Consider the following 24797-nt stretch of genomic DNA (forward strand, 5'->3'; position numbering starts at 1 on the left):
GCTCCGCCCATCCAGTCGACAGACACGCCCCTTCACGCCGTCGCCCGGGGCGACGGAACACCGCCTACCCCTTTCCTACATCATCGCTTCCGTTTGGTTGACAGGTAACCCGGAAGTTCAAGCCAATATGCAGCTAGGATCCAAATATTCTATATTTTATTTTTAAATAGGCATCTATCCAATTTTTACTTACTGAAGCCTTACACTTTGTGTCCTGTGTTACTTGAGTTTAAATGCACCACAGAATGTGTTTACCTTTTCCTTTTGGAAAAATATTCCGGAAACGAAACGGTGAGTAATCGGAAGTGATTAGTAGTGAGCGAGAAGCTTGGTGTCAGGAAGGCCTGGGCGGGTCGGCTTCTGAATGGAAGAGCGTGCGGGGAAGTTAACCCAGTGACACCGACCGAAGAAGCTGTGAAGTGAAGCCCGTCCTGAAATAGGGAGAGTAAGAATCTTAGAGGTAAGTCCAGGAACGGGCTTGTGTAACTAAGAGCGGATGTTGGGAAGTGACGGAAGTCTGGGGTGGAGTTTGGTGTTCAGTCCATTTGGATATAGGGAAAGACTGCCTGTTGTTCCGAGATTTGTTCAGACAGGGACGGAACTCGGATTCGACTTCCCGGGACGGCAGAGGTTGACAGGCTTGTCGCTTCCACACCTGCCGCTTCCACACCTGTACCCATTCCACCCCACCTCCCCCCCTTCACTTGGTATTGCCCGCAGACACTCGCCGTGCTTGTACGTTTCGCGGCGCGTCTTCCGAGCGCGGTTTCAGGGCTTATTGCTCTTTCCAAGGGTCTTTGGAGACCTGTTGGCAGAGCAATAGAAGGAGGGTTTGTCGTTATTGAGGAAGGTAGTCATGGCAGGCCCCTGTGCCGAGTTATAGCGAGTACTCATTGATCATTTTTGTGGTGAAACCAGTTGTCATCTACTGTACAGTTCGTCATATTAATGTCATTGCATTAGTAGCACCTTCCTTCTCATGTTCTCCAGTGAATCTTAGTCTATACTGTAAGGCCATGCATACATTTCTAAAAGCGTATGCTATGCCATTTTAATTTTATTACCAAATTGTTATCATGAATATTTTTGTCGCTTTTTAAACATCTAAACAGAAGCTACTCTATGATATATGTAGTGAACAAATTAGTGTCAATAATGTCTCCTGAGAAAGTTATTGCTTTAATTACTTTAAAATTCCTGTTGTCATATCAATAATACAAAAGCCCCTACAGTAACTTAAGTGCTGTTTCTGAACTAAAATTCAGATGCACATCTGATCTATTAGAGTCTACTGGTGAGGACAGTGAAACAGAAATTTGAAAGTAAACTATCCCTAATTTTTTGGAGGCATTTGGTAGCCGTAACCATGTCACTTGTGAAAAAGGGATATGAGAGACGCTCCCTTTCCAAATGCACGTGTATGAAATGCAGAAGCAAGTAGAATATCATAATATTTAAATTACAGGGACTTAGTGAATGTGTTTATATGGTATTGTTTTAATTCTTTCACTTTATACATTTTTAGGTTTTTCAGTAGAAGTCTTGAGGTGCGTTTTCATTGGTTAAAAGATGACTACTCTTGAAAGTTTAGAAACCAAAGGTAAGTGTTCTTCTTTTGATGACAATTGTTTTTGAAACATGAAATTTATGACAGTAGGATGAAGGAATGGTTGAGCCAGGTAACTAAATTTCACAGAGTCCTTGGGAATTATTTGTGTTTCAGATCTCTTCATGTTTGTTTTGTAATGCAGTGTTTGCATTTTAGTACTTAAGATATACAATTAAGTATTAAGAGGATCAGTAGTATTTATTAGATGACTACTACTGTTAAACATTTAATTTAAAAGCAAAGTTTTACAGCTATGGTCCCTGGCCACTAGAAGATTAAGATTTAAATAAACAAGAATATACATTCTTAAAGATTTAAGTAGATGGACAAACAACTAGCTGGTATAAAAGACCTCTTTCTTCTTGCACTGGTTTGCTAGGGCTGCTGTAACAAAGTACCACAAACTGGATGGCTTAAACAACAGAAATTTATTGTCTCACAGTTCTGGAGGCTAGAAGTCTGAGATCAAGGTGTTAGCAGGGCCATGCTCTCTCTGAAGGCACTAGGGAAGGATCTGTTCCAGACCTCTCTCCTAGTTTCTGGTGGTTTGCTGGCAGTTTTTGGTAATTCCTTGGCTTGTGGATGCATCATCCTGATCTCTGCCTTTATGTTCACATGGCGCTCTGCCTGTGTGTGTTTCTCTGTGTCCAAATTTCCCCTTTTTATAAGGACATCAGTCATATTGGAGTAGAGGCCCACCCTTCTCCAGTATGATCTCATCTTAACTGATTACATCTGCAATGACCCTGTTTCCAAATAAGGTTACATTCTGAGGTGTGGAGAATTAGGACTTCAACATATGAATATCTGGGGGGACACAATTCAACTGACAACACTTGCTAACTTCAATAGTTACTTTTTAGTGCTGCCTTGCTTGTCCTCTCTATAACATTTTATACTATAGACCATTCCCACCTTTTGAAATACTTTCTTTCCTTGACTTCTATGATATCACTCTTATTTTCAGCCTATTCTGTAGCCCTTCACTGTCCAATGCAATAGCCACATGGGGGTCTTTTAGTTTAAATTAATATTTTTAAAAATTAAAAATTCATGGAGGCCAGCCCCATGGCGTAGTGGTTAAGTCTGGCACACTCCACTTCAGTGGCCCAGGTTTGTGGGTTCAGATCTCAGGCACAGACCTACACCATTTGTCAAGCCATGTTGTGGTGGCAACCCACATACAAAATAGAGGAAGATTGGCACAGATGTTAACTTAGAGCGAATCTTCCTCACCAAAAAAAAAAAAAAAAAATTCAGTTCCTCTGTCACACTAGCCACATTTCAAGTGCTCAATCGCCACCTGTGGATGGTGGCTAGTGTATGAGAAACTGCAGATGTAGAACATTTCCATCATTGCAGAAACTTCTATTGGACACCCCTGCCCTAGCTGTATTTTCTGTTTCTTTTTCATGCTTCTTCTGGTTTATCTTTTAAATATTAATGTTTTTCAGCCCTCTTTCTCTTCAACTCTCAGGGCTTCACTAATTATTCTTATAGATAATCTATCTATAGTTCAGATCTCTTCCCTTGTGATTCAGACCTTATAGCCTACTGCTGCCCATCTTCACTTAGACATTGGTAACAGTCTGAGCATGTCCCAAAGTGAACTCCTCCTGATTCAGGTTATTCTTCGGTGCAGTGAGTTCTAGAGGTTGGGGCTGTCAGTGAGAGATGGGAAACTATTTTCTAGAAGCCAGCTTTGCAGCAAGCAGACTTCAACAGAAAACTCTTTAAAGGGAGTTTAAATATGTTTAGGAAGCAAGGAAGAGAAGCTCATGCCAATAAATATTTAATTGAATTTAATTCAGCTATGTGCAACAGCATTTCAGAGTCATCAGAAGGCTTTTATGGTATTAGAATAAGCAAACCAGAGACTGTAATGAAAGTAAAAAACTGAGGATTAATGGGAAATAGGAACAATTAAATGGAACTAAAGAGAAAAGGTGCACTTATCAGAGATGACATTTGTCAGTTGCCTGCACTTCCTGTAACTGCCTCAGAAGAGAAGCAGGGTTGGTTTATACTGACAGAACTTCCTCTCGGTGGACGTTTGAGCAATACTGTCATCATAAGAGGGATGCCTCCTTGCTGTTTTTGAAAGGGAAACATGCAATAAATAGGAACAATTAGAAAATTAGAATTTGAATTCAAAACTTTTGTTGGGAGCAAGATTAAAATTAAAATTAAAGGTATTAAAGTCAGACAGTTTAGTGAAAGTAGACCAAATAGGAAAGTCTGAGACATTTAAATATTTATAATTCCATAAAATAGTCTAACACTAGTTCTGTGGAATAATAGGCATTAGGTGAAAAAGGATTCCACGGGCAGATAAATTTGGGAAATGCTGGATTAAAGGAGAGATGATACTACAGGACCTCTCAGAGCCTTTAAAACACTGATGTACACTGTGAAGCCCCAAAGAGATATAGTATGCAGCATTGTCCACACGTATTTGATCAGAGAACTTTTTATTCATGGAGCCTGTGGCAAAAAGATTGTTTGGATTCCATGTCAATAAATGTGGGGCTAACTCTTACACCCACTATCTATAACATAGTTTTCTAATTTAATAGTAACTAACTAAACTCTATTAGGTGATATTGGTGACATTTAAAAGAATATTGATTTAAAATTACCGAGTGACAATCCCTAATTTAACTCTTTTATAGCTGAATCTGCATATGTTCTGAAAAGTTTGTCAGACTATACCTGAGTTAGGAATTAATGATTTAGTGTAGAGGAAAAAAATTAAGCAGTTTTTAAATGAGTTAGTTATTAGATGTTAAAATGGAATCTTCTAGGTCGTGCGTTAACATTGATGAACTTCAGTAAGCACTTGCTCATCTTTTCTGTGCCAAGCACCATTTCATTAAGCTGATGATACAGAGATTAGGAGGCAGCCCCTGCCCTGTGGAGCTCCCAACAATCTAGTCTGTGAGAGAAACAAATGATTTTAAAACACTCTGGTATTTGCATTGTTCTGAAAGCGCTGAGGGCTGAGAGCAGGGTAAGGTTAAGTAATTTGCCCAAGGTCACATAATGTGTGGCAGGAGGGACTTAAGTTATTTTGACTCAGAGTCTGGTGTTCTTTCTACTACACCATCCTGCTAACTTAGAGTATCTGTCTTCATAGATTATAGTCTTATGAAAAAAGGACAAATGTTTAATGACAGACTATAAAATCATATTCTTTTTGCCTCAATATTCTAGAGCAGGGGTTGGCAAATTATGGCCCTCAGGCCTCCTCAGAATATTTGCAATCTAATAGGAAACACTAACTTTGAGTGCCACTTAAGCCAAGTGTCATCCCAAATAAAAAGAATTCTGTTCTTCTCAATATTAGACCTATACTACAGAAATCTTTACTCAATTATTATAGTTTGAATTTCATCTTTAAAATTTTGTTTTTTCTCTTCTTCTATAAGTACCTATATAGTATTCTCAGTTTTGCCTCATGGTTCACAAAGTCTAAAATATTTACTATCTGGCCTTTTATAGAAAAAGTTTGCCAACGCTTATTATAGAATATTATTTGTTCTTTCCCTACGTGTCACCAGTCCTTGGGGAAGGCAATAAGAATCCTTGTGGAAGGCCATAAACCTTAGATATGTTTTAATTTGTTGATAAGTGATCACAGGAGCAAGTAATATTGATGAATAATTAAGAATTGTTTTGCTGGTTCCCTTCAAAGAGTGGAGACCAGGGGTTGATGTTTTGATGTACTTAAATATTACTCATAATTATGGAGCCGGTACCATATATCGTCTTCCCACTTGAGGGAAGGTAATTGCTTATGAATGTGTCCTGGATTGTGCCTCGTGCATATGTAATAAAGGTTCCTATGTGTGTCACAAGGAAAATAGAATTATGAAGGGCAAGTTACTGGGTGAGAAAATGCATAGCCTTGACTCCGACTGCCTGTCTGTGCACATTAGGTAGAGGCATAGTTGTTACGGGGAGGGAGTTACCATGGGATACATAGTACAACTTTGTTACTCATAAATGCTTGAGTAAGTACAACAGTTTAAATAAAGTTAAGAGTTAATTTAGGTTGACCAAGTTGGTTGAATTTCTTGATTGGAATTTTATGATGTATTTTGTTTGAAAAGAGATTTCTATTAAATACTCAATGTTTCTTTGCCTTTTAAATTTAGCATTAACCACTTTGTGATTTGTTCTCAAATCTCCATTACCTAAAATTCCAATTCAAAAACGTTATGACTTGCCTAGAAATCCTATTTAACCACGGCAGAGTGTCACACCTGCTTCTTATTTCTTCGGCTTCAGTGGGCCTGAATGGTATAGCTCTAGTTCGTCTTTTTGTTGTTCTTTAATTAAGCTGTAGTTAATTCATGATTCCACATTACTTCTTTTTGACACATAATTGTTTTGAAAATTACTTTTTTTTTAAAAATTTTTTGTTTATTGCACTAACATTGGTTTATAACATTGGATAAATTTCAGGTGTACATCATTATACTTCTATTTCTGCATAGATCACATCATGTTCACCACCCAAATACTAATTACAACCCATCACCACACACATGTGCCGAATTATCCCTTGAAAATTACTTTTTACTCTGAATTTTTTCCCTTCTTTTTAGTGCCAGTAATTCTGAATGTAGGGTAAAGCATATTCCTGGGATGTCTTTTCAGTAAGTACTTTATGTTTTGTTTTCCCTTTTTTAGTCACCCTTACTTCAACCCCAATCCGAGGAGCAGGAGATGGAATGGAAACTGAGGAGCCACCTAAATCTGTTGAAGTTACTGCTGGGGTGCAACCCATAAAGCATCACATCCTTCCGAGTCCCCGAAAGAAAGCAGTTACATCAGAGAGCCCAGGAGTTCTTCAACTAGGGAAGATTCTCCCTGAAAAAGCAGTGGAAGTCGAAGCTGTAAGAATATTAGTTCCCAAGGCTGCTGTAACTCATGATATCCCCAAGAAAAATGCAAAGGTTAAGTCTCTGGGACATCATAAAGGAGAATTCCTTGGTCAGTCAGAGGGAGTTGTTGAACCTCGGAAGGAACTATCGGAGGTAAAGAATATTTTGGAAAAGCTCAAGAACTCTGAAAGGAGGTTACTACAGGACAAAGAAGGTCTTTCAAACCAGCTCCGAGTACAGACAGAGGTAAGAACAGCCTTAATAGCTTTAGTGAGTACTGTTCTTTACATCTGGACCTTTTAAGCCTGCATGTTAGAAAATTATGTTTCCTCTTGTGAAAAAAGTTGTCATTCATTATAGCTTGTCATTTCTCTAAAATGCTTCCTCTTAAATTTCACATTCTCTCTCAAGGCCTTTAGTGGAACTAGTTGATGTTGGGAACTTATACTCTAAACCAGGTTGAAGATGGAAGTGTGAGGTGCTTTGGACAAGACCACCTATAAGTTGTAAAGAAGGTTACAGTTATAAACTTCCAGACCAAACATTGACCAAGTCAGGCTTTGAAACTGACTTGTTAGCAATCCCTGTTTTAAGGATCCATAAATTCCAAGTATTTTTGCCTATGTATGCATGATATTTGGAATAAGGAGAATGGTCGTATAAATATTGGTATCTTCATTGTAAATGGAAAACAAACTGCCATGCTTGACTGTTTCTTTGACCTTTACATTTTAGTAACCATTGCCTTCCCCTCCGCTTGGTTTCTCTGTTAGACTCTACATCTTTTTGCTAGATGTTAGTCTTTGTAAGTGACACCAGGATTAGTGGTTCATATCCAAATATATTTTTAAATAACTAATTTCTAATTAGAAACGTCGTACATATTTGTACACATTTTAGAAAATACAGGAAAACAATGAAAATAGTACCACCTATAATCATACCATCCAGATATAATTGCATAATTATACATACTGAGTTCATTTTTGTCTAACCCACTTTTTTTTAGTTATTAATGTTTTCCCATGTCACAGAATATTTTATTACAATAGCATTATTAATAGTAACAGTGTTCTTTAATGGCTACACCATATACCAATACCTATGATTGGACATTTATGTTTTAATTTTTTGCGTTTTCAATAACAATGTAAAGAATATGCTTAGAGATTCCCTGAATTGCTTCCTTTGCTTAAATTCTTAATAGTAAAAATCCTAGGGCACAAGGAAATTAATTTTTAAATGTTGAATAAGATTAAAAAACCACATAAAACATTCTCTGTCATGTTTTTTAGCAGAATTTACTGGTTTAGTTTTCTAATTTTTTGCCTTTAAGTGTTGACTGAAAGCAGTTTGAAATTTTTATGATAATGATTTGTACTCTTATTATTAGAGGCTCAGTTTATGACCACATGGGCTACGTGGTTATAATATGTGGGCTATGTGGTTTGTATATATTATGAAACTTAAGTATTTAATATCTCTTTTTAATATACACTTTAAGTAAGGGAGGTCCAAATTACACAAAAACAGTTTCTCTTTCATTTATTTTGTTACATTAAAGTCAGTGACATTACTTCAAGCTTGTTGTATTGGTGATGTGCTCTTCTAGGTCAATCGTGAGTTAAAGAAGTTGCTGGTGGCTTCTGTTGGAGATGATCTTCAGTATCACTTTGAACGTCTAGCTCGTGAGAAAAATCAGCTTATTTTAGAAAATGAAGCCCTAGGTCGAAACACAGCTCAACTTTCTGAACAGTTAGAACGTATGTCAATACAGTGTGATGTATGGCGAAGTAAATTCCTTGCAAGCAGGTATATTCTATTTTAAATAGTATTTCATTTTCTAATTTTTGCTGTATCAGATTTTTGACCCAAGAAAGTAGATAGTAGTGTGAAAATTTCTAACTCACTTTGTTAAAGCACTTCATATATTATTTAAGATGTGGACTCTCCCTTCTCTGGATGGTCACACAGTCTTCCTAAATGGAGAAGTGATATCATAAGGATCTCCTTCATTCCAGAATTCTATGTTACTACTCTGTAGTAGAAATCACTCCTGCTACAATGTTTAAGACCAAAATAAAATTGTAAATTCAGACATCTAATAAATATTGAAATCACAAAAAAACAAACTAAATTATTTTTCCCCATTTTCTATCTGGAGAACTCGAATATCATTGCCACTCTATTAACATAATATATTGTCCTTCATGTTCTGTTATCATAGCTCTTTTAACTATATAATAGAGCTTTCCACCCCTTTTCTCTCCATGCACAAATAGAAAATGATGACATTTGCATGGCATACTGGATGAGGCTACTCTCCAACAGAGGTAAAAACCCCAGGGCCCTAGTTCAGGCCCGGGGACACACTGATAGTTGGGAAACTCTGCTATATATTGTGATTCTTGTCTATTTTTCCCCTTCTCCTTCCAACTTTGAGTTACTGGAGAACAGGGTCTGGGTGTTATCCATCTGTGTTTTTCCAGTGCTTAGCCAAGTGCTTCTCACATAATATATTTAATAACTGTTGATTTAAATTCAATCATTTGGAGATTTCTCACAAAACACCAAAAATTTACAGGCTGTACCTTAAGAACCACTGATTGTGACGAATAAATTTTTAAGAAAGTGTTTCTTCATGTCTTAACATCTATGATACTTTCTACTAATTGATTACTCTCTTAAAGTCCTTAATTTGTTTTCTAATTATGCTAGTATAAGATGCTATTTGGAAAAATGAACTTAATGTATAATTATTGACTTAGAATGAAAGTTCATTAAGTTAATTCTCATTGAACAGCTTAAGAGGCAAATCATGCATATATTATACAGATTATTGCAATATGTAACTCTTTTTAATATCCTCATCAATGCTGATAGTAACATTCTAAGGGGAATAAAAATTATAGTCAACTTTATTGATATTTCAGTTGATTTAATTTTTCAGTGTCAAAATTGTTTTATTTTAAGGAATTCAGTGCAACGTATGGTCTGAAACTTTAATTTTAGTTTTAAGATTTTCAGCTGAATAAACCTGCTTAAAATTTTGCTTCAGTTCCATCAATAGGGAACCAGTTAGATAAACTTTGGTACATCCAATCAGAAGAAAACACGAAGCTGTTTTTTGTAAAAAGGGGAATGAGTTAGCTCTATATGTACTAATATAAAAAATCACCAAGATAAATTATTAGGTGAAAAAAGCAAAATACAGAAAGTTTGTATTAAATAATCCCTTTTTTAAAATAAAATGAATATATTTATTTTTAACACGTACTTTTATTTTGTATATACACAAATTATTTTATTCTGGAAAAATGTATAAGAAACTTTACTGATTACATATATAAGAAGGATGGGGATTCTGGACAGAAGGAAAGACTTAGTTTTCCTTTTATACAAGCCTTTCTATATTATTTTAATATTTTTCTAAAGGCAAAGAGGTAATTGAATGGTAGGCAAATAACTCATTTTTGTTTCCTCTAAAATTTTCTGTATTTAAAAACATTTAATGTTATTTTTTTTCAAAATGTGATCAATCTGGAGTAAGATTGAGGTACATTGCAAAAGTCACTGTATAGGAAAGTTAAATAACTGTTTCCTTTGTCATTTTGTAAATGAATATTTTAATTGAATCCCTTTAGTGAGTTCTAAGCTCATAAATATTTTAAATGCTTTTTAGTGAAGATTTAAAAACTGAGAAGTAATTTGATTATGTTAAATCTTCTTCATAAGCTTTTGAAAATAACAGTCACAAAGGTAGTAAATTAACGTCTTCACACTGTGTTATTGTCAGAGAATTTATATGTAAGACTTTAATCTTTTCCAGGGTCATGGCAGATGAGTTAACAAACTCCAGAGCAGTTTTGCAGCGTCAAAACCGTGATGCACAGAGTGCTATACGAGATCTCCTGAGTGAACGGGAACAATTTCGTCAGGAAATGATAGCTACCCAGAAGTATGGCACTTGTTTACATCCTGAACTCTTCTACTTTCTCCTGCAATTTTTGTTACCATGATAGTTTTTTAGTGTTTCTACATTTATTAACTTATTGAGCATATACTTTGGGTAGTAGCTTTTCAAAATAGATGCCCAAGGGAAGGAGGAAGACTAAAAATATGGAAGACATGCTTCTATGTTCTTAATTGGGGTGAGAATTCGTTATATCTATAATAGAAGAAATCTCTGGATTTAAAAGTAGTTTTTGGTTATAGTTGTAGCAGTTTTTGTATAATTTTTGGTAGAAGCCAAAAACTGCCTGTCTTTCCTTTGGAAGGAGATCTTTCTGGGGACTATTCCACAGTATTAGAGCTTACTTTCATGTCCATATGTTCCAGAACTATCAAAATTGATGGTCTTCCTTAAAAGTGTTTCATACTTTTATATAACTGATTTATTACAAATCAAATCAATAAAGGTCAAAATGGAAATCATAGGGGAAATTAGAAGAATGAAAACACAATATATCAAAATATCAGATTTTGTGGTAGGCAACTAAAGCAGCATGTAGAGGGAAATTTATAGCTTTCATTGCTTATTTTAGAAAAGAAGAAAGTCTCGTCGGTAATCTAAGCTTCTTCCTTAAGAAACGCAAAGTGCAATTAAGCAGGAAGGAAGAAAATAGTAAGCATATGAGCAGAAATAAATAGAAAGCCAAATGCTAGTTCTTTGAAAAGATAGATTTAAGAACCCTCTAGGCAGTATGATCAGGAAAAAAAAGATGTATATTACCAGCATGAGGATTGAGAAGCGGGGGCTGGGGTACACCACAGATTCTATAGATATAAAAGAGATAACAAGGGGATGTTAGGAACAACTCCATGCCAATAAATTCAACAACTTAAATGAAATGGACTGACTCCTTAAAAGACACAAACTACCAGAGAGTACTCAAGGACAGATAACCAGAAGAGTCCTAAGCTATTAAAGCAATTGAATTTGTAGCTAAAAACCTTCCAGTAAAGGAAACTCCAGGCACAGATGGATTCACTAGTGAATACTAGCAAACGTCTAAAAAGGAAAAAAAACAAATTTACACAAACTCTAGAAGAAAGTAGGGGAGAAAGGAACAATTTCCAACTCAATTTTATGAAGCCAGCATTATCTTGATACCACAACCTGATAGAGACATTACAAGAAAATTACAGACCAATATCTCTCATGAACATAGATGCAGAAGTCCTTAACAGAATTTTAGTAAATCAGATCCAACAATATATAAAAGGTTTATACGACATGACCAAATAGGTTTTATCCCAAGAATTGTAGGTTGGTTTATCATTCAAAAATCAGTTAATATAACTCACCAAGAAAGAAATACCATATGAATATCTCAGTAGATGCACAAATCAAATCAGTAGTTCTATACTACCAAATGAGTATACCCATATATTTTACTGATACTAAAATATGAGAACTAAAACAAGTACTGTTTGTTAATGATTTCCAGATAACAACCTAATAAATTGATAAGTGCTTTCTGTAGTCTAACTTATTTTACCAGACTTCCTGATTTATTGAACTCTGAAAGATACTATATGATTTCAGAATTATGTTTCTCATTTATTTAGTATGCTTGATTTTTACATTTTATCCTCTTATTAATGTTCAGTGTTCCTGTGTGTTCTATGCAGATTATTGGAGGAGCTCTTAGTCTCCTTGCGGTGGGGAAGAGAGCAAACTTACTACCCTAGTACACAAGCACACAGCACAGCAGAACTAGCATTAACAAATCACAAGTTGGCAAAAGCAGTAAATTCTCATCTTCTGGGAAATGTTGGCACTAACGTTCAAAAAAAGATTCCATCAACAGTTGAATTCTGCAGCACTCCAGCAGAAAAAATGGCTGAAACAGTGAGTTATTTCTCTTTTATGATCTGTGGGAACTTCCAAGTCTGTCCTCCTGAAGGGTGGCATGTTATAATGGAAAGTGCTTGGCATTTGGAGTTAGGAAATATGGGATCTAAACCTTATTCTCATACTAATGACCTTGTGGTCTTGGAGAAAATTATTTCCTCCTCTGAGCTTTATTTTCTCAAACATTATTACTCTATTCTTAAGGAGAAAAAATTAATTGTTTTTAAAGAGGGCCTATTTTTTAGCTACTGAATCCTTGATAATCCTTTTCTTGAGTTCATTTTGATATGAAAACCACTGTGTAGAATTTTTAATTTAATAATCATGAGTAGATAATGGATTACTTCTGATCCAAGAAATTATTTGTTAATTCCCACATATAGATATGAATGTGCCAAATACTACAGAATCTAATAGTGTAGATCTGGTACCTACAGTCCTGTGTGAATTCATGGTTCATACAGATGACCTGTCAAATGCTGTGGTCTCACAGTTCTGTGACCACCACCAAGTTCACCTCCATTACTCTTCAATATCTGACTCCTGTGTTTCCATCTGAGGCCTTGTCATTAATCAGAACTGTTCCATTTTTAAAATCTTCAACGCAACACCTCTCTCCATGATCTGTGATCTCAACTTCTTTTCTTTCCAGCTTTGATTCTTTCATTCTGATTACCTCTGTTTCTTGATCACATCATCATTTTTATTCCCTTGATCTCTACGTTTTTTTCTTCATCTCATCAGCTCACTCTCCTGGCTTCTTTTCCTGCCATAGCTTGCCTAGACTCCATTCTTAAGTGCCTTTCTCCCTTATCCTTCTCTCGGGTACCCTGAAAACCCTAGTCCTGTATCAGTTCAACTGCTCGCGTTCTTTATTTCTATACCCATCAAACTGTTACCTCACATTCCGCAGATGACTTTGGTTCCTAATTCACAGAAGAAAAAGAGGACAGAGGTAGAAAACTCCCTCAAGGTCCCACTTGATATCTAGGAGCCTACCTGTATGGCAACCAGCCTTACATACATTTCTGTCACTGGAAAGGTGTCCTTCCTCTTCTCCAAAGCACAGCTCCCTTCCAGGTTCAGCAGGCCTCCCCCCAACAGTTATCCCTTCTCTCTATTGGCTCTCTCTTTTTTGGCTTAAGAACATGCTGAGTGTCTTCCATCTAAAAGAGAATAGTCTTCCCTCTATCCTAAGTTCTCTACTTATGGCCTTATCACCTTCCCTTTACAACCAAGAATCTTGAACAAGTTGTCCATACTGGTTTCTACTTACATACCATGCATTCCTCAATTCCTGCCATCACTTATCGATAACCAGTAGACTTCCAGTTCTGCAGTTCTCAAAAAGGACTCTTATAAAGGTCATGAATGTCTCAATACTTTATTGTCGTATTTCACTTACCAAGCACTCCTTCCTTGAAATTCCCTTGATTTCTGTAACATTAGTTTTTCTTGGCCCCCATGCTACCTCTCTGAATTCCTCTTCATAACCTTTTTGCCTCCTTTGAATGTCGATGTTTCCATAGGAATCTGTTCCCTATTCTTTGCAAACTCCCCTAGCTTCTGAAACACCATACTCTCTGAGCTCTTTGCTATTTCTGTGACCATTCTTTCTCAGTATTTGGGGTAGGGGGACATCCTCTTCCTGTGCCTACTCTTGAGCCTTTCCTCACGTAACAGACTTTCAATAGTCTCTAGGGACTATCCAGTCCCATAGTTTTATGCTTATGACTTCTTCAACTGAGACATTTTTTCTGAGTTCAAGAGACATGTCCAGCTAAAGAGACATATCCAGCTAGACATATCCTTATGCTTTTCCCACAGAAAGCTAAAAATAGAGCAACCTCTTTTTTGCTTTTGCATTTGTATTCTCCTCTCTCCCCCAAAAAAGAAGAAATATAACCTGCATCTCCTGTACTCCCTATCTTAGTGAACTATACCTACCAAATTGGGGTGTTTTGAGGATTCCATAAAATAACGTATATAAGGCTCATAGCAGATTCCAGTATATAGTAATTTTTAAATAAATGGTAACTATTTCCTTCATCCCCCTAATCCTGTTGGTTTTACAGGTCCTATCAGTTCCTTCTAATTTATCCCCTCTCCCAAGTTCAAACCCCTGACCTCCAGCCTCGACTATTATAATAGCCTCCTCACCAATATCCCTGCCTTGCTTCTTACTTGCCTCCAGGTCATCCTCTACTGCCATTATTTCAAAATGCTAATCCAAAAAAACAAAAGTCAATCCAATCATCTTGGTATTTCTGTTCAGATAGCTACCAGTCTCCCTCATTCATGATCTTTATTCCATCTTTCCTCCTCAAGGGTTCCAGGTGGAACCCCCACACCTCACATTCCAGTAGTGTTAACCACTTTTGATTCCATAGGTATGCCATTGTATCTCATGCCTCTACACATACTTTTCTTTCTGCCTAGACTGCCCTTCTAGCACCTTTCTACCTTTAAGAATCAGCCCTCCCTGAATCTCACTGGCAAACTTAGGTGTTCCTTCCTCCAGGCTTCCAGTGCATTTTGTACATCTGTCTATTATTATAGCTCTTTAACACGTTAAATTGTAATTGTTTGATTCTCCATCTCTCTCCCAAACTGTAAGCGCTTTAAGGGCAGGGACTATGTCTTATGTTTCCTCAAGGTCTGAATAATCCTTTGCACATAGTAGGTGCTCAGCTATTTACTGAATGACTTAGTACCTAAGACTAAACTCATCATCTTTATCCTTTCTAGTCTCCTTTTCTATTCTCTTTGCTGGGAAATTGTGTCGCTGACTACTCAGTTGCTGCCAGTAGCATTTGGTATAAGGGACTGCTACTTCTTTCTTGAAATACTCTCTTCCCTTGGTCTATGTAACCACTGCTTTTCACAGTTCCTTTCCAGTTGCAGTCTTTGCACTATAGCCCATCCTCATCATATGATGATAGATGGGAGAACGTGAACATGAGAAAACAGGAGCAATAAGCCAGACATGGTATCCTTGCCCTTGATTGGAGAATTTTTTTCAACCCAAGAGTTCCTCCTGTTGTGGTTCTCAGTAAAGGAAATAGAATAGGAAAAGTCAGAGCAGAAGAATTGGGAAAGCATGGTGTCCATGAAACCCAAGAAATAAGAACATGATTGTTAGGGGGCCAGCCCAGTGGCGCAGTGGTTAAGTGCGCACGCTCCGCTTCGGCGGCCCGGGGTTCGCAGGTTCGGATCCCAGGCATACTCTGACGCACTGCTCGTCAAGCCATGCTGTGGCAGTGTGCCATGTAAAGTGGAGGAAGATGGGCACAGAGTTAGCCCAGGGCCAATCTTCCTCAGCAAAAAGAGAAGGATTGGCATCGGATGTTAGCTCAGGGCTGATCTTCCTCACAGAAAAGAAAAAAAAAGAACATGATTATTAGCATAAAATATCGCATATAAATTAGAAAAAGAGAAATGAAAAACCATTGAATTTATGAGTAAGTGATCAAAAACTTTGAAATAGGATTTCAATAGAAGAATGAAGGCAGAATCTTTTTTTTTTTTAATTTTTTATTTATTGCAGTAACATTGGTTTATAGCATTGTATAAATTTCAAGTGTCCAGCATTATACTTCTATTTCTGCATAGATTACATCATGTTCACCACCCAAATACTAATTTACTAATTACAACCCATCACCACACACATGTGGTGAATTATCCCTTTCGTTCTCTCTCCCCCCTTCCCCTCTGGTAACCACCAATCCAATCTCTGTCTCTATGTGTTTGTTTATTGTTGTTATTATCTACTACTTAATGAAGGAAATCATACGGTATTTGACCTTCTCCCTCTGACTTATTTCGCTTTGCATAATACCCGAAATGTCCATCCATGTTGTCACAAATGGCTGGATTTCATCGTTTCTTATGGCTGAGTAGTACTCCATTGTGTATATATACCACATCTTCTTTATCCATTCGTCCCTTGATGGGCACTTAGGTTGCTTCCAAGTCTTGGCTATTGTGAATAATGCTGCAGTGAACACAGGGGTGCATGTATCTTTATGCATTGGTGTTTTCAGGTTCTTTGGATAAATACCCAGCAGTGGAATAGCTGGATCATATGGTAGTTCTATCCTTGATTTTTTGAGGAACCTCCATACTGTTTTCCATAGTGGCTGCACCAGTTTGCACTCCCACCAGCAGTGTATGAGAGTTCCCTTCTCTCCACATCCTCTCCAACACATGTTGTTTCCTGTCTTGTTAATTATAGCCATTCTGACGGGCGTGAGGTGATATCTCATTGTAGTTTTGATTTGCATTTCCCTGATAGTTAGTGATTTTGAACATCTTTTCATGTGTCTGTTGGCCATCTGTATATCTTCTTTGGAGAAATGTCTGTTCAGGTCTTTTGCCCATTTTTTAATTGGGTTGTTAGTTTTTGTTGTTGAGATGCATGAGTTCTTTATATATTTTGGAGATTAAGCCCTTATCAGATATATGGTTTGCAAATATCTTCTCCCAATTGTTAGGTTGTCTTTTCGTTTTGTTGATGGTTTCCTTTGCTGTGCAGAAGCTTTTTAGTTTGATGTAGTCCCATTTGTTTATTTTTTCTATTGTTTCTCTTGCCCGGTCAGACATGGTGCTTGAAAATATGTTGCTAAGACCGATGTCGAAGAGCGTACTGCCTATGTTTTCTTCTAGAAGTTTCATAGTTTCAGGTCTTACATTCAAGTCTTTAATCCATTTGGAGTTAATTTTTGTGTATGTTGTAAGGTAAGGGTCTACTTTCATTTTTTTGCATGTGGCTATCCAGTTTTCCCAACACCATTTGTTGAAGAGACTTTCTTTTCTCCATTGTATATTCTTGGCTCCTTTGTCAAAGATTAGCTGTCTGTAGATGTGTGGGTTTATTTCTGGGCTTTCGATTCTATGCCATTGATCTGTGTGTCTGTTTTTGTGCCAGGACCATGCTGTTTTGGTTACTATAGCTTTGTAGTATATTTTGAAATCAGGGAGTGTGATACCTCCAGCTTTGTTCTTTTTTCTAAGGATTCCTTTAGCTATTCGGGGTCTTTTTTTGTTCGATATAAATTTTAGGATTCTTTGTTCTATTTCTATAAAAAATGTTGTTGGAACTTTGACAGGGATTGCATTGAATCTATAGATTGCTTTAGGAAGTATGGACATCTTAACTATGTTAATTCTTCCAATCCAAGAGCACGGAATATCTTTCCATTTCTTTGTGTCTTCTTCAATTTCTTTCAGCAATGTTTTATAGTTTTCCGTGTACAGATCTTTCACCTCTTTGGTTAAGTTTATTCCTAGGTATTTTATTCTTTTTGTTGCAGTTGTAAATGGGATGGTATTCTTAATTTCTCTTTCTGCTACTTCATTGTTAGTGTATAGAAATGCAACTGATTTTTGTATGTTGATTTTGTATCCTGCAACTTTACCATATTCGTTTATTACTTCTAAAAGTTTTCTGCTGGATTCTTTAGGGTTTTCTATATATAAAATCATGTCATCTGCAAATAGTGAGAGTTTCACTTCTTCCTTTCCAATATGGGTCCCTTTTATTTCTTTCTCTTGCCTGATTGCTCTGGCTAGGACGTACAGTACTATGTTAAATAGGAGTGGTGACAGTGGGCATCCTTGTCTGGTTCCTGTTCTTAGAGGGATAGCTTTCAGTTTTTCACCATTGAGGATGATATTAGCTGTGGGTTTCTCATATATGGTCTTTATTATGTTGAGGTACTTTCCTTCTATACCCATTTTATTCAGAGTTTTTATCATAAATGGATGCTGTATCTTGTCAAATGCTTTCTCTGCATCTATTGAGATGATCGTGTGATTTTTATTCTTCATTTTATTAATGTGGTGTATCACGTTGATTGATTTGCGAATGTTAAACCATCCCTGCATACCTGGAATAAATCCCACTTCATCATGGTGTATAATCTTTTTAATGTATTGTTGTATGCGATTTGCTAGTATTTTGTTGAGGATTTTTGCATCGATGTTCGTCAGTGATATTGGCCTGTAGTTTTCATTTTTTGTGTTGTCCTTGTCTGGTTTTGGTATCAGGGTAATGTTGGCTTCGTAGAATGAGTTAGGGAGCTTCCCCGCCTCATCAATTTTTTGGAAGAGTTTGAGAAGGATAGGTATTAAGTCTTCTTTGAATGTTTGGTAGAATTCACCAGAGAAGCCGTCTGGTCCTGGACTTTTATTTTTGGGGAGGTTTTTGATTCCTGTTTCGATCTCCTTACTGGTAACTGGTCTATTCAAATTCTCTACTTCTTCTTGATCCAGTTTTGGAAGGTTGTATGATTCTAAGAACTTATCCATTTCTTCCAGATTGTCGAATTGGTTGGCATATAGCTTTTCACAGTATTCTCTTATAATCTTTTGTATTTCTGAGGTGTCTGTTGTAATTTCTCCTCTTTCATTTCTGATTTTACTCATTTGTGCCTTCTCTCTTTTTTTCTTGGTGAGTCTAGCTAAAGGTTTGTCAATTTTGTTGATCTTTTCAAAGAACCAGCTCTTGGTTTTATTAATTTTTTCTGTGGTTTTTTTGGTCTCTATTTCATTTATTTCTGCTCTGATTTTTATGATTTCCCTTCTTCTACTGATTTGGGGCTTTGTTTGTTCTTCTTTTTCCACTTCCTTTAGGTGCATTGTTAGATTGTTTATTTGAGATTTTTCTTGTTTATTGAGATAGGCCTGTATTGCTACACACTTCCCTCTTAGAAGGAATTTTTGCTGTACCCCATAAATTCTGGCATGGGTCGTATTTTCATTTTCGTTTGTCTCCAGGTATTTTTTGATTTCTTCTTTGATTTCTTCGTTGACCCAGTCATTGTTCAGTAGCATTTTGTTTAATCTCCACGTATTTGTGGCTTTTCTGATTTTCTTGCTATAGTTGATTTCTAGTTTCATACTGTTGTGGTCAGAAAAGATACTTGGTATTATTTCAATCTTATTAAATTTATGGAGACTTGTTTTGTGGCCTAATATGTGATCAATCCTGGAGAATGTTCCACGTGCATTTGAAAAGAACGTGTATTCTTCGGTTTTTGGATGGAATGCTCTGTATATATCTACTAGGTCCATCTGTTCTGGTGTATCATTTAAGGCCAATGTTTCCTTAATGATTTTCTGTTTGGATGATCTATCCGTTGGTGTAAGTGGAGTGTTCAAGTCCCCTACTGTTATTGTGTTACTGTCTATTTCTGTTTTTATGTCTGTTAATAATTGCTTTATATATTTAGGTGCACCTATATTGGGTGCATAGATATTTACAAGTGTTATATCCTGTATGCTCTTGTTGGACTGTTGCCTTGATCATTATGTAATGCCCTTCTTTGTCTCTTTTTACAGTTTTTGTTTTAAAGTCTATTTTGTCTGATATGAGTACTGCTACCCCAGCTTTCTTTTCATTGCCATTTGCGTGGAGTATCTTTTTCCATCCCTTCACTTTCAGTTTGTGAGTGTCTTTAGGTCTGAAGTGTGTCTCTTGTATGCAGCATATATATGGGTCTTGTTTTTTTATCCAGTCAGCCACCCGATGCCTTTTAATTGGAGCATTTAGTCCATTGACGTTTAAAGTAGCTATTGATAAGTATGTACTTACTGCCATTTTTTAACTTTTTTTTTTTCTCGGTGTTTTAGTAGTTCTTCTCTGTTCCTTTCTTCTTCTATACAGAATTGATGGTCTCTTTAGTTTGACCTCTGTCTGAAAGCTCTACTCTTTAATTCCCCTCCTCCCTCCTTTTGCGCTTTTGATATCATATCTAACCTCTTTTTTGTGCTTTTGTATCCATTACGTTATTATCATGGAAATAGATAATTTTTCCTATTTGTGGTCTTCTCTTTTTCCCTTAAATCAGTCCCTTTAACATTTCTTGTAGAACTGGTTTCTTGGTGACAAACTCCTTTAATTTTTGCTTGTCTGGGAAATTTTTGATCTCTCCTTCCATTTTGAATGATAACCTTGCTGGGTAGAGTATTCTTGGCTGTAAGTTTTTTCCTTTTAGCACTTTAAATATATCGTGCCACTCTCTTCTAGCCTGTAAGGTTTCTGCTGAGAAGTCAGCTGATAGCCTTATGGGGTTTCCTTTGTATGTAACTTGACTTTCTCTTGCGGCTTTTAGTATTCTCTCTTTATCTTTAATTCTGAACATTTTGATTATGTGTCTTGGTGTGGGCCTCTTTGGGTTTATCTTGTTTGGGGCTCTCTGTGCTTCCTGTACCTGGATGTCTGTTTCCTTCCTTAGGTGAGGGAAGTTTTCATCTATTATTTCTTGAAATAGATTCTCTGCCCCTTCGTCTCGCTCTTCTCCTTCCGGGACACCTATAACACGGATGTTAGTGCGCTTGATATGGTCCCAGAGGTCCCTTAGACTGTCCTCACTCTTTTTAATTCTTTTCTCTTTTACCTGTTCAGCTTGGGTAATTTCTTTTAGTCTTTCGTCCAGCTTGCAGATCCGTTCTTCTGTATCCTCTACTCTGCTTTTGAGTCCCTCTAGTGAATTTTTCATTTCCAGTATTGTATTCTTCATTTCTGATTGATTCTTTTTTATATCTTCCATTTCTTTGTTGACATTCTCACTGAGTTCATCTATTCTTCTCCCCAGATCAGTGAACATCCTTAACACTCTTAGTTTGAACTCTCTGTTGGGTAGGTTGCTCATTTCTGTTTCACTTAGTTCCTTTTCTGGATTTTTGTCCTGTTCCCTTACTTGGAATGTATTCTTTTGCCTTCTCATTTTGCCTCTTTCCCTGTGCTTGTGTCTACGTATTAGGTAGGTCAGCTACGTCTCCTGCTCTTGGATAGGTGACCTTATGTAAGTGACGCCTTAGGAGGCCTGCAGTGTGCTTCCCTCAGTTCTCAATGTTCCAGGGGTGACCCCTATGTGGGCTACGTGTGTCCTCCTGTTGTGGCCTGTTTGCTCACCCTGTAGGCGCCCAGGGAGGCCGAGTTATGCTCCTGGCCAGCTGTTGTAATGCTCAGCTGCTTGTAGTTGTTGTGGGCCCTTCAGTCTCTTTATCAGGTGTGGGGAGCCCCAGCACAGTTGGCTGCAAGTTCTAATACCATATTTGTGTTGCAGTATTTCTTTTAAGTGAGTAGGCTTCCAGTGTGGCAGGTTGTTAGGTTCAGGGCCTTACAACTGCTATAAGCCTCCAGCCTTTAGGTCTCTTGTCAGCTCTCTGAGGATTGCAGCTGTGTGGGGCTGGCCTCAGGCACAGGAGCACCCAATTGTTTCAGGCTTTGGAAGGTGGGGCAAACTCCCTATGTGGGTCTTTGAGAAGCACAAGTCTTCTGCAGCTGACAAGCCCTGCCGCCCACAGGTCCACATACACAGTCAACACAGTCCTGCCCCGTGTGCGCGCCCCAGCCACCCGAAGTGGACCCAGTCTCTCCACGGCGGGAGCCCCACACACTCCACCACCGCCCCACACTCTCCACCCACTCCTTGTGCACATCTTGCCCCACTGAAGTCGGCTCAGTTGCCAGGCAGCAGAGAATCCAGTCACCAATCTATGCAGGCCCACAAGTTGCCTGAGGGCTTGTTGTTGGGTGGGGCCAGTCTCTAGGGTGGGCTGCCTGCCCTGGCTGAGCTGGATTAAATCGGTCCTGTAGCGGGTGGGTCAGACCCTGGGCTAGCAGGCCCCAGGGAGAACTCCAATGGCGTCTGTGTCAGCACGCCCACACCAAGCCACAACAATGGCCGCCGCCAACGTCCCAGTCCCTGGAGAGGTCTCACCCCTCACCGAGATGCATTCAGGGCCTATTAGGTGAGTCTCTTTTCACCACAGCATTGTGCACCTTTCTTTCTGGTGATTTTAGGTTGCTTTCTGAAATGGGTGAGTTTGCGCGTGGGCCCTTTAAGAGCCGGTTTTAATTTTTTTGTGGACCAGCTTTTCTGGGGGTATTCCCCAATGTTTTAGTAGCAGGCAAAGTCAGATATTATGCCACTCGTCTCGATTGTGCTGGGTCCACAAAATGAAGGCAGATTCTTCATTGTAAGCAGTTGAATGAAAGATTGAAAAAGGAAGGTAGTGGGTATTTGTTCGTTAAGGATAAAAAATGACATCACTTCAGGAAGAATTGATATAACCTTATTTTCTTCTATGTTTTCATGCTTTTTTCATCAGTATACATAAAAGAACTTTAATTTCATCATTCTTAAAAAATAGGTAAATGAGGTAATCTAATAACTAGACATCACTATTAAATTTAGAGCTTTTTGAGAAAAAGGATAAGTTCTAATTGGTCAAATTCATCATTCAGATGTTATTTTTTATGGTAGTTACATATTAATTAAATGGAACTTTATAGGTAGTTATACATCAGTAAAGGGCTTTTTCAGTCCCTACTGCATACTTCTGACATTACTTCTTATTTTCCTTAGGTTCTACGCATTTTGGACCCAGTTACCTGTACAGAAAGCTCACCTGATAATCCATTTGCTGAGTCTTCACCAACCACCTTACTTGCTACAAAGAAGAATATTGGACGATTTCATCCATATACTAGATATGAAAATATAACTTTCAGTTGCTGCAATCACTGCCAGGGAGAACTCATTGTCCTTTAACATTCAGTGTGCTGGAGGCATGCTGCAGGCACTTGCGTATGACCCAAGAGTCATTATCATTTGGGAGCTGGGGTTCTTATAATGCTACAAGTAATATCACTTTCTTTTTAAATAATATATATCCCCAAAGATGTTTCATGTACTGGAGTCCAGATTACCCTTTCTTAATAAATATCTCAGAGTGAGTGAGAAAAGAATGAAAATAGAGAATGCTTTCCAGATATTACATGATGCTCTTCCTATAGGACTCTAAAAGATTGTATACCTTTCTTTTAGGCCCTAAGTTATTATTTATCTTGCTATATATTTTATATGAGCAGATTTAATTTTGGTATTCTAAAGCAAGGCTTGGCAGACTATGGCCCTGGGTCATTTGCAGCCATACCCATTCATTTACTATTGTCGGTGTACAACAGGGTTGAATAGATTTTGCAGAATAGGGTCTGCAAAAGCCTAAAATATTTACTATCTGGCCCTTTCCAGAAAAACTTTTCTGACTCCTACTCTAAAGTAAATGATTTTGGGGCCACAAAAGAGGCTTATGGAAATACTATGGGTGAAGGGAATCATCTTTTAAAAATGTGTCAGGACAATTAAAAATATTTTACAGCCACATTAACAAGTGCTTCAGCAAAACATGTTCTCATGTTGGTTTTGTGCAGGGGATTCCATATTTTGAATAGATGCAACGTGACATATAAAAGAAACAGATTCTAATTATTGAGCTCATTTTGGCAAATGCAACACAACAGGAATATCCAATCTATTTCTAAAATATGGCGAAAAAAGTAGGATATTTCTAGAACGTGCAAACTCAAAAATGCAATCCATCAATTAATTTATATTATGTAATATATATTGTTTATTTATAATGGACCATCATAAAACACTTTTTTATAGGCCTTTAAAAATGTCCACAAACGGTTTATACCAAATTACACTAATTAGTTGCAGAAGTGCCTATCAGTAGAGAAATCTTCAAAAGACAAATCTGGTCAAATAACAATATATTTATTTTATTTTCAACTTAACGATATTTTTAATCTGGTTCATCTGAGTTATATTTATACTTTCAAGTGGCAAATTTCTCTACCTTCTTCATTTTGAATATTGATTTTTTTCCCTGAGAATGATATGCTTCAGTTCAAGTCTTCATCTAGCTTATACTATTTACAATTGATTCTTCAGCCTTTCCTTGAGGTTTATTTAGTATAAAACGTTTAGAAGAAAACATAGACGAAAATCTTCATGACATTGGATTTGGCCATGATTTCTTGGATACAACACCAGAAGCACAGGCAACAATAACAACAAGAAAAACAGATAAACTGAACTTCATCGAAATTAAAAACTTCTGTACAGCAAAGGACACTATCAACAGAGTGAAAAGGTAACCCACAGAATGGGAGAAAATTTGCAAATCCTATATCTAATAAGAGTCTAGTGTCCAGAATAAATAAGAACTACAAATCAACAACCAAGAAACAAACAATCCAATTTCAAAATGAGCAAAGGACATGAATAGATATTCCTCCAAAAAGATATACAAATGTCCAAAAACCACATCAAAAGATGCTCAACATCACTAAGCATTAGGGAAATGCAAATTGAGATCACTTCATACCCATTAGGATGGCTATTATCAAAAAAGCAAAATAACAAGTGTTGGCAATGATGTGGAGAAATTGGAACCCTTATGCATTGCTGGTGGGAATATGAAATGTTGCAGCCACTATTAAAGGCAGTATGACAGTTCCTTAAGAAATTAAACATACAATTTACCATATGACCCAGCAATTCCACTTCTAGGTGGATATTCAAAAGAACTGAAAGCAAGGACTCAGATATTTGTATACCAATGTTCATAGCAGCATTAT

The 24797-nt window shown here is 37.2% G+C and overlaps 2 protein-coding genes across 3 annotated transcripts in view; one reads left to right on the forward strand and one right to left on the reverse strand.

Annotated features, from left to right (window-relative positions):
• NME7 (NME/NM23 family member 7) overlaps positions 1 to 319 on the reverse strand; it is a 216475-nt gene extending 216156 nt beyond the window's left edge. The window contains exon 1 of the mRNA XM_087437797.1: positions 256 to 319. The gene's annotated coding sequence lies outside the window, so the exon portion shown is untranslated. The remainder of the gene's footprint in view (positions 1 to 255) is intronic.
• BLZF1 (basic leucine zipper nuclear factor 1) lies at positions 128 to 23053 on the forward strand. 2 transcript variants are annotated; one of them, XM_087437769.1, is made up of 7 exons: positions 128 to 291; positions 1526 to 1600; positions 6305 to 6744; positions 8111 to 8310; positions 10328 to 10456; positions 12133 to 12352; positions 22735 to 23053. In XM_087437769.1, the coding sequence occupies exons 2-7, from the start codon at positions 1570 to 1572 to the stop codon at positions 22918 to 22920; spliced, it is 1206 nt and encodes a 401-aa protein (XP_087293895.1). In that variant the 5' UTR covers positions 128 to 291; positions 1526 to 1569; the 3' UTR covers positions 22921 to 23053. The 2 variants fall into 2 exon arrangements, with proteins under 2 accessions (XP_087293895.1, XP_004425122.1); XM_004425065.3 differs by lacking the exon at positions 128 to 291 and adding an exon at positions 323 to 460.
• Positions 23054 to 24797: the final 1744 nt, after the last annotated feature.

Source organism: Ceratotherium simum, chromosome 2 (assembly GCF_057802395.1).
Source record: "Ceratotherium simum simum isolate JZ-2026a chromosome 2, ASM5780239v1, whole genome shotgun sequence".
NCBI classification, from domain to species: Eukaryota; Metazoa; Chordata; class Mammalia; order Perissodactyla; family Rhinocerotidae; genus Ceratotherium; species Ceratotherium simum.

What these genes read in the sequence shown, in the direction of transcription:
- BLZF1 (XM_087437769.1), top strand. Translation starts at nt 1,570, where the DNA reads ATGACTACTCTTGAAAGTTTAGAAACCAAAG. An exon ending in TGAAAGTTTAGAAACCAAAG is followed by an intron (nt 1,601 to 6,304) that starts GTAAGTGTTCTT and finishes TCCCTTTTTTAG; the next exon opens with TCACCCTTACTTCAACCCCA. An exon ending in GAAATGATAGCTACCCAGAA is followed by an intron (nt 10,457 to 12,132) that starts GTATGGCACTTG and finishes TGTTCTATGCAG; the next exon opens with ATTATTGGAGGAGCTCTTAG.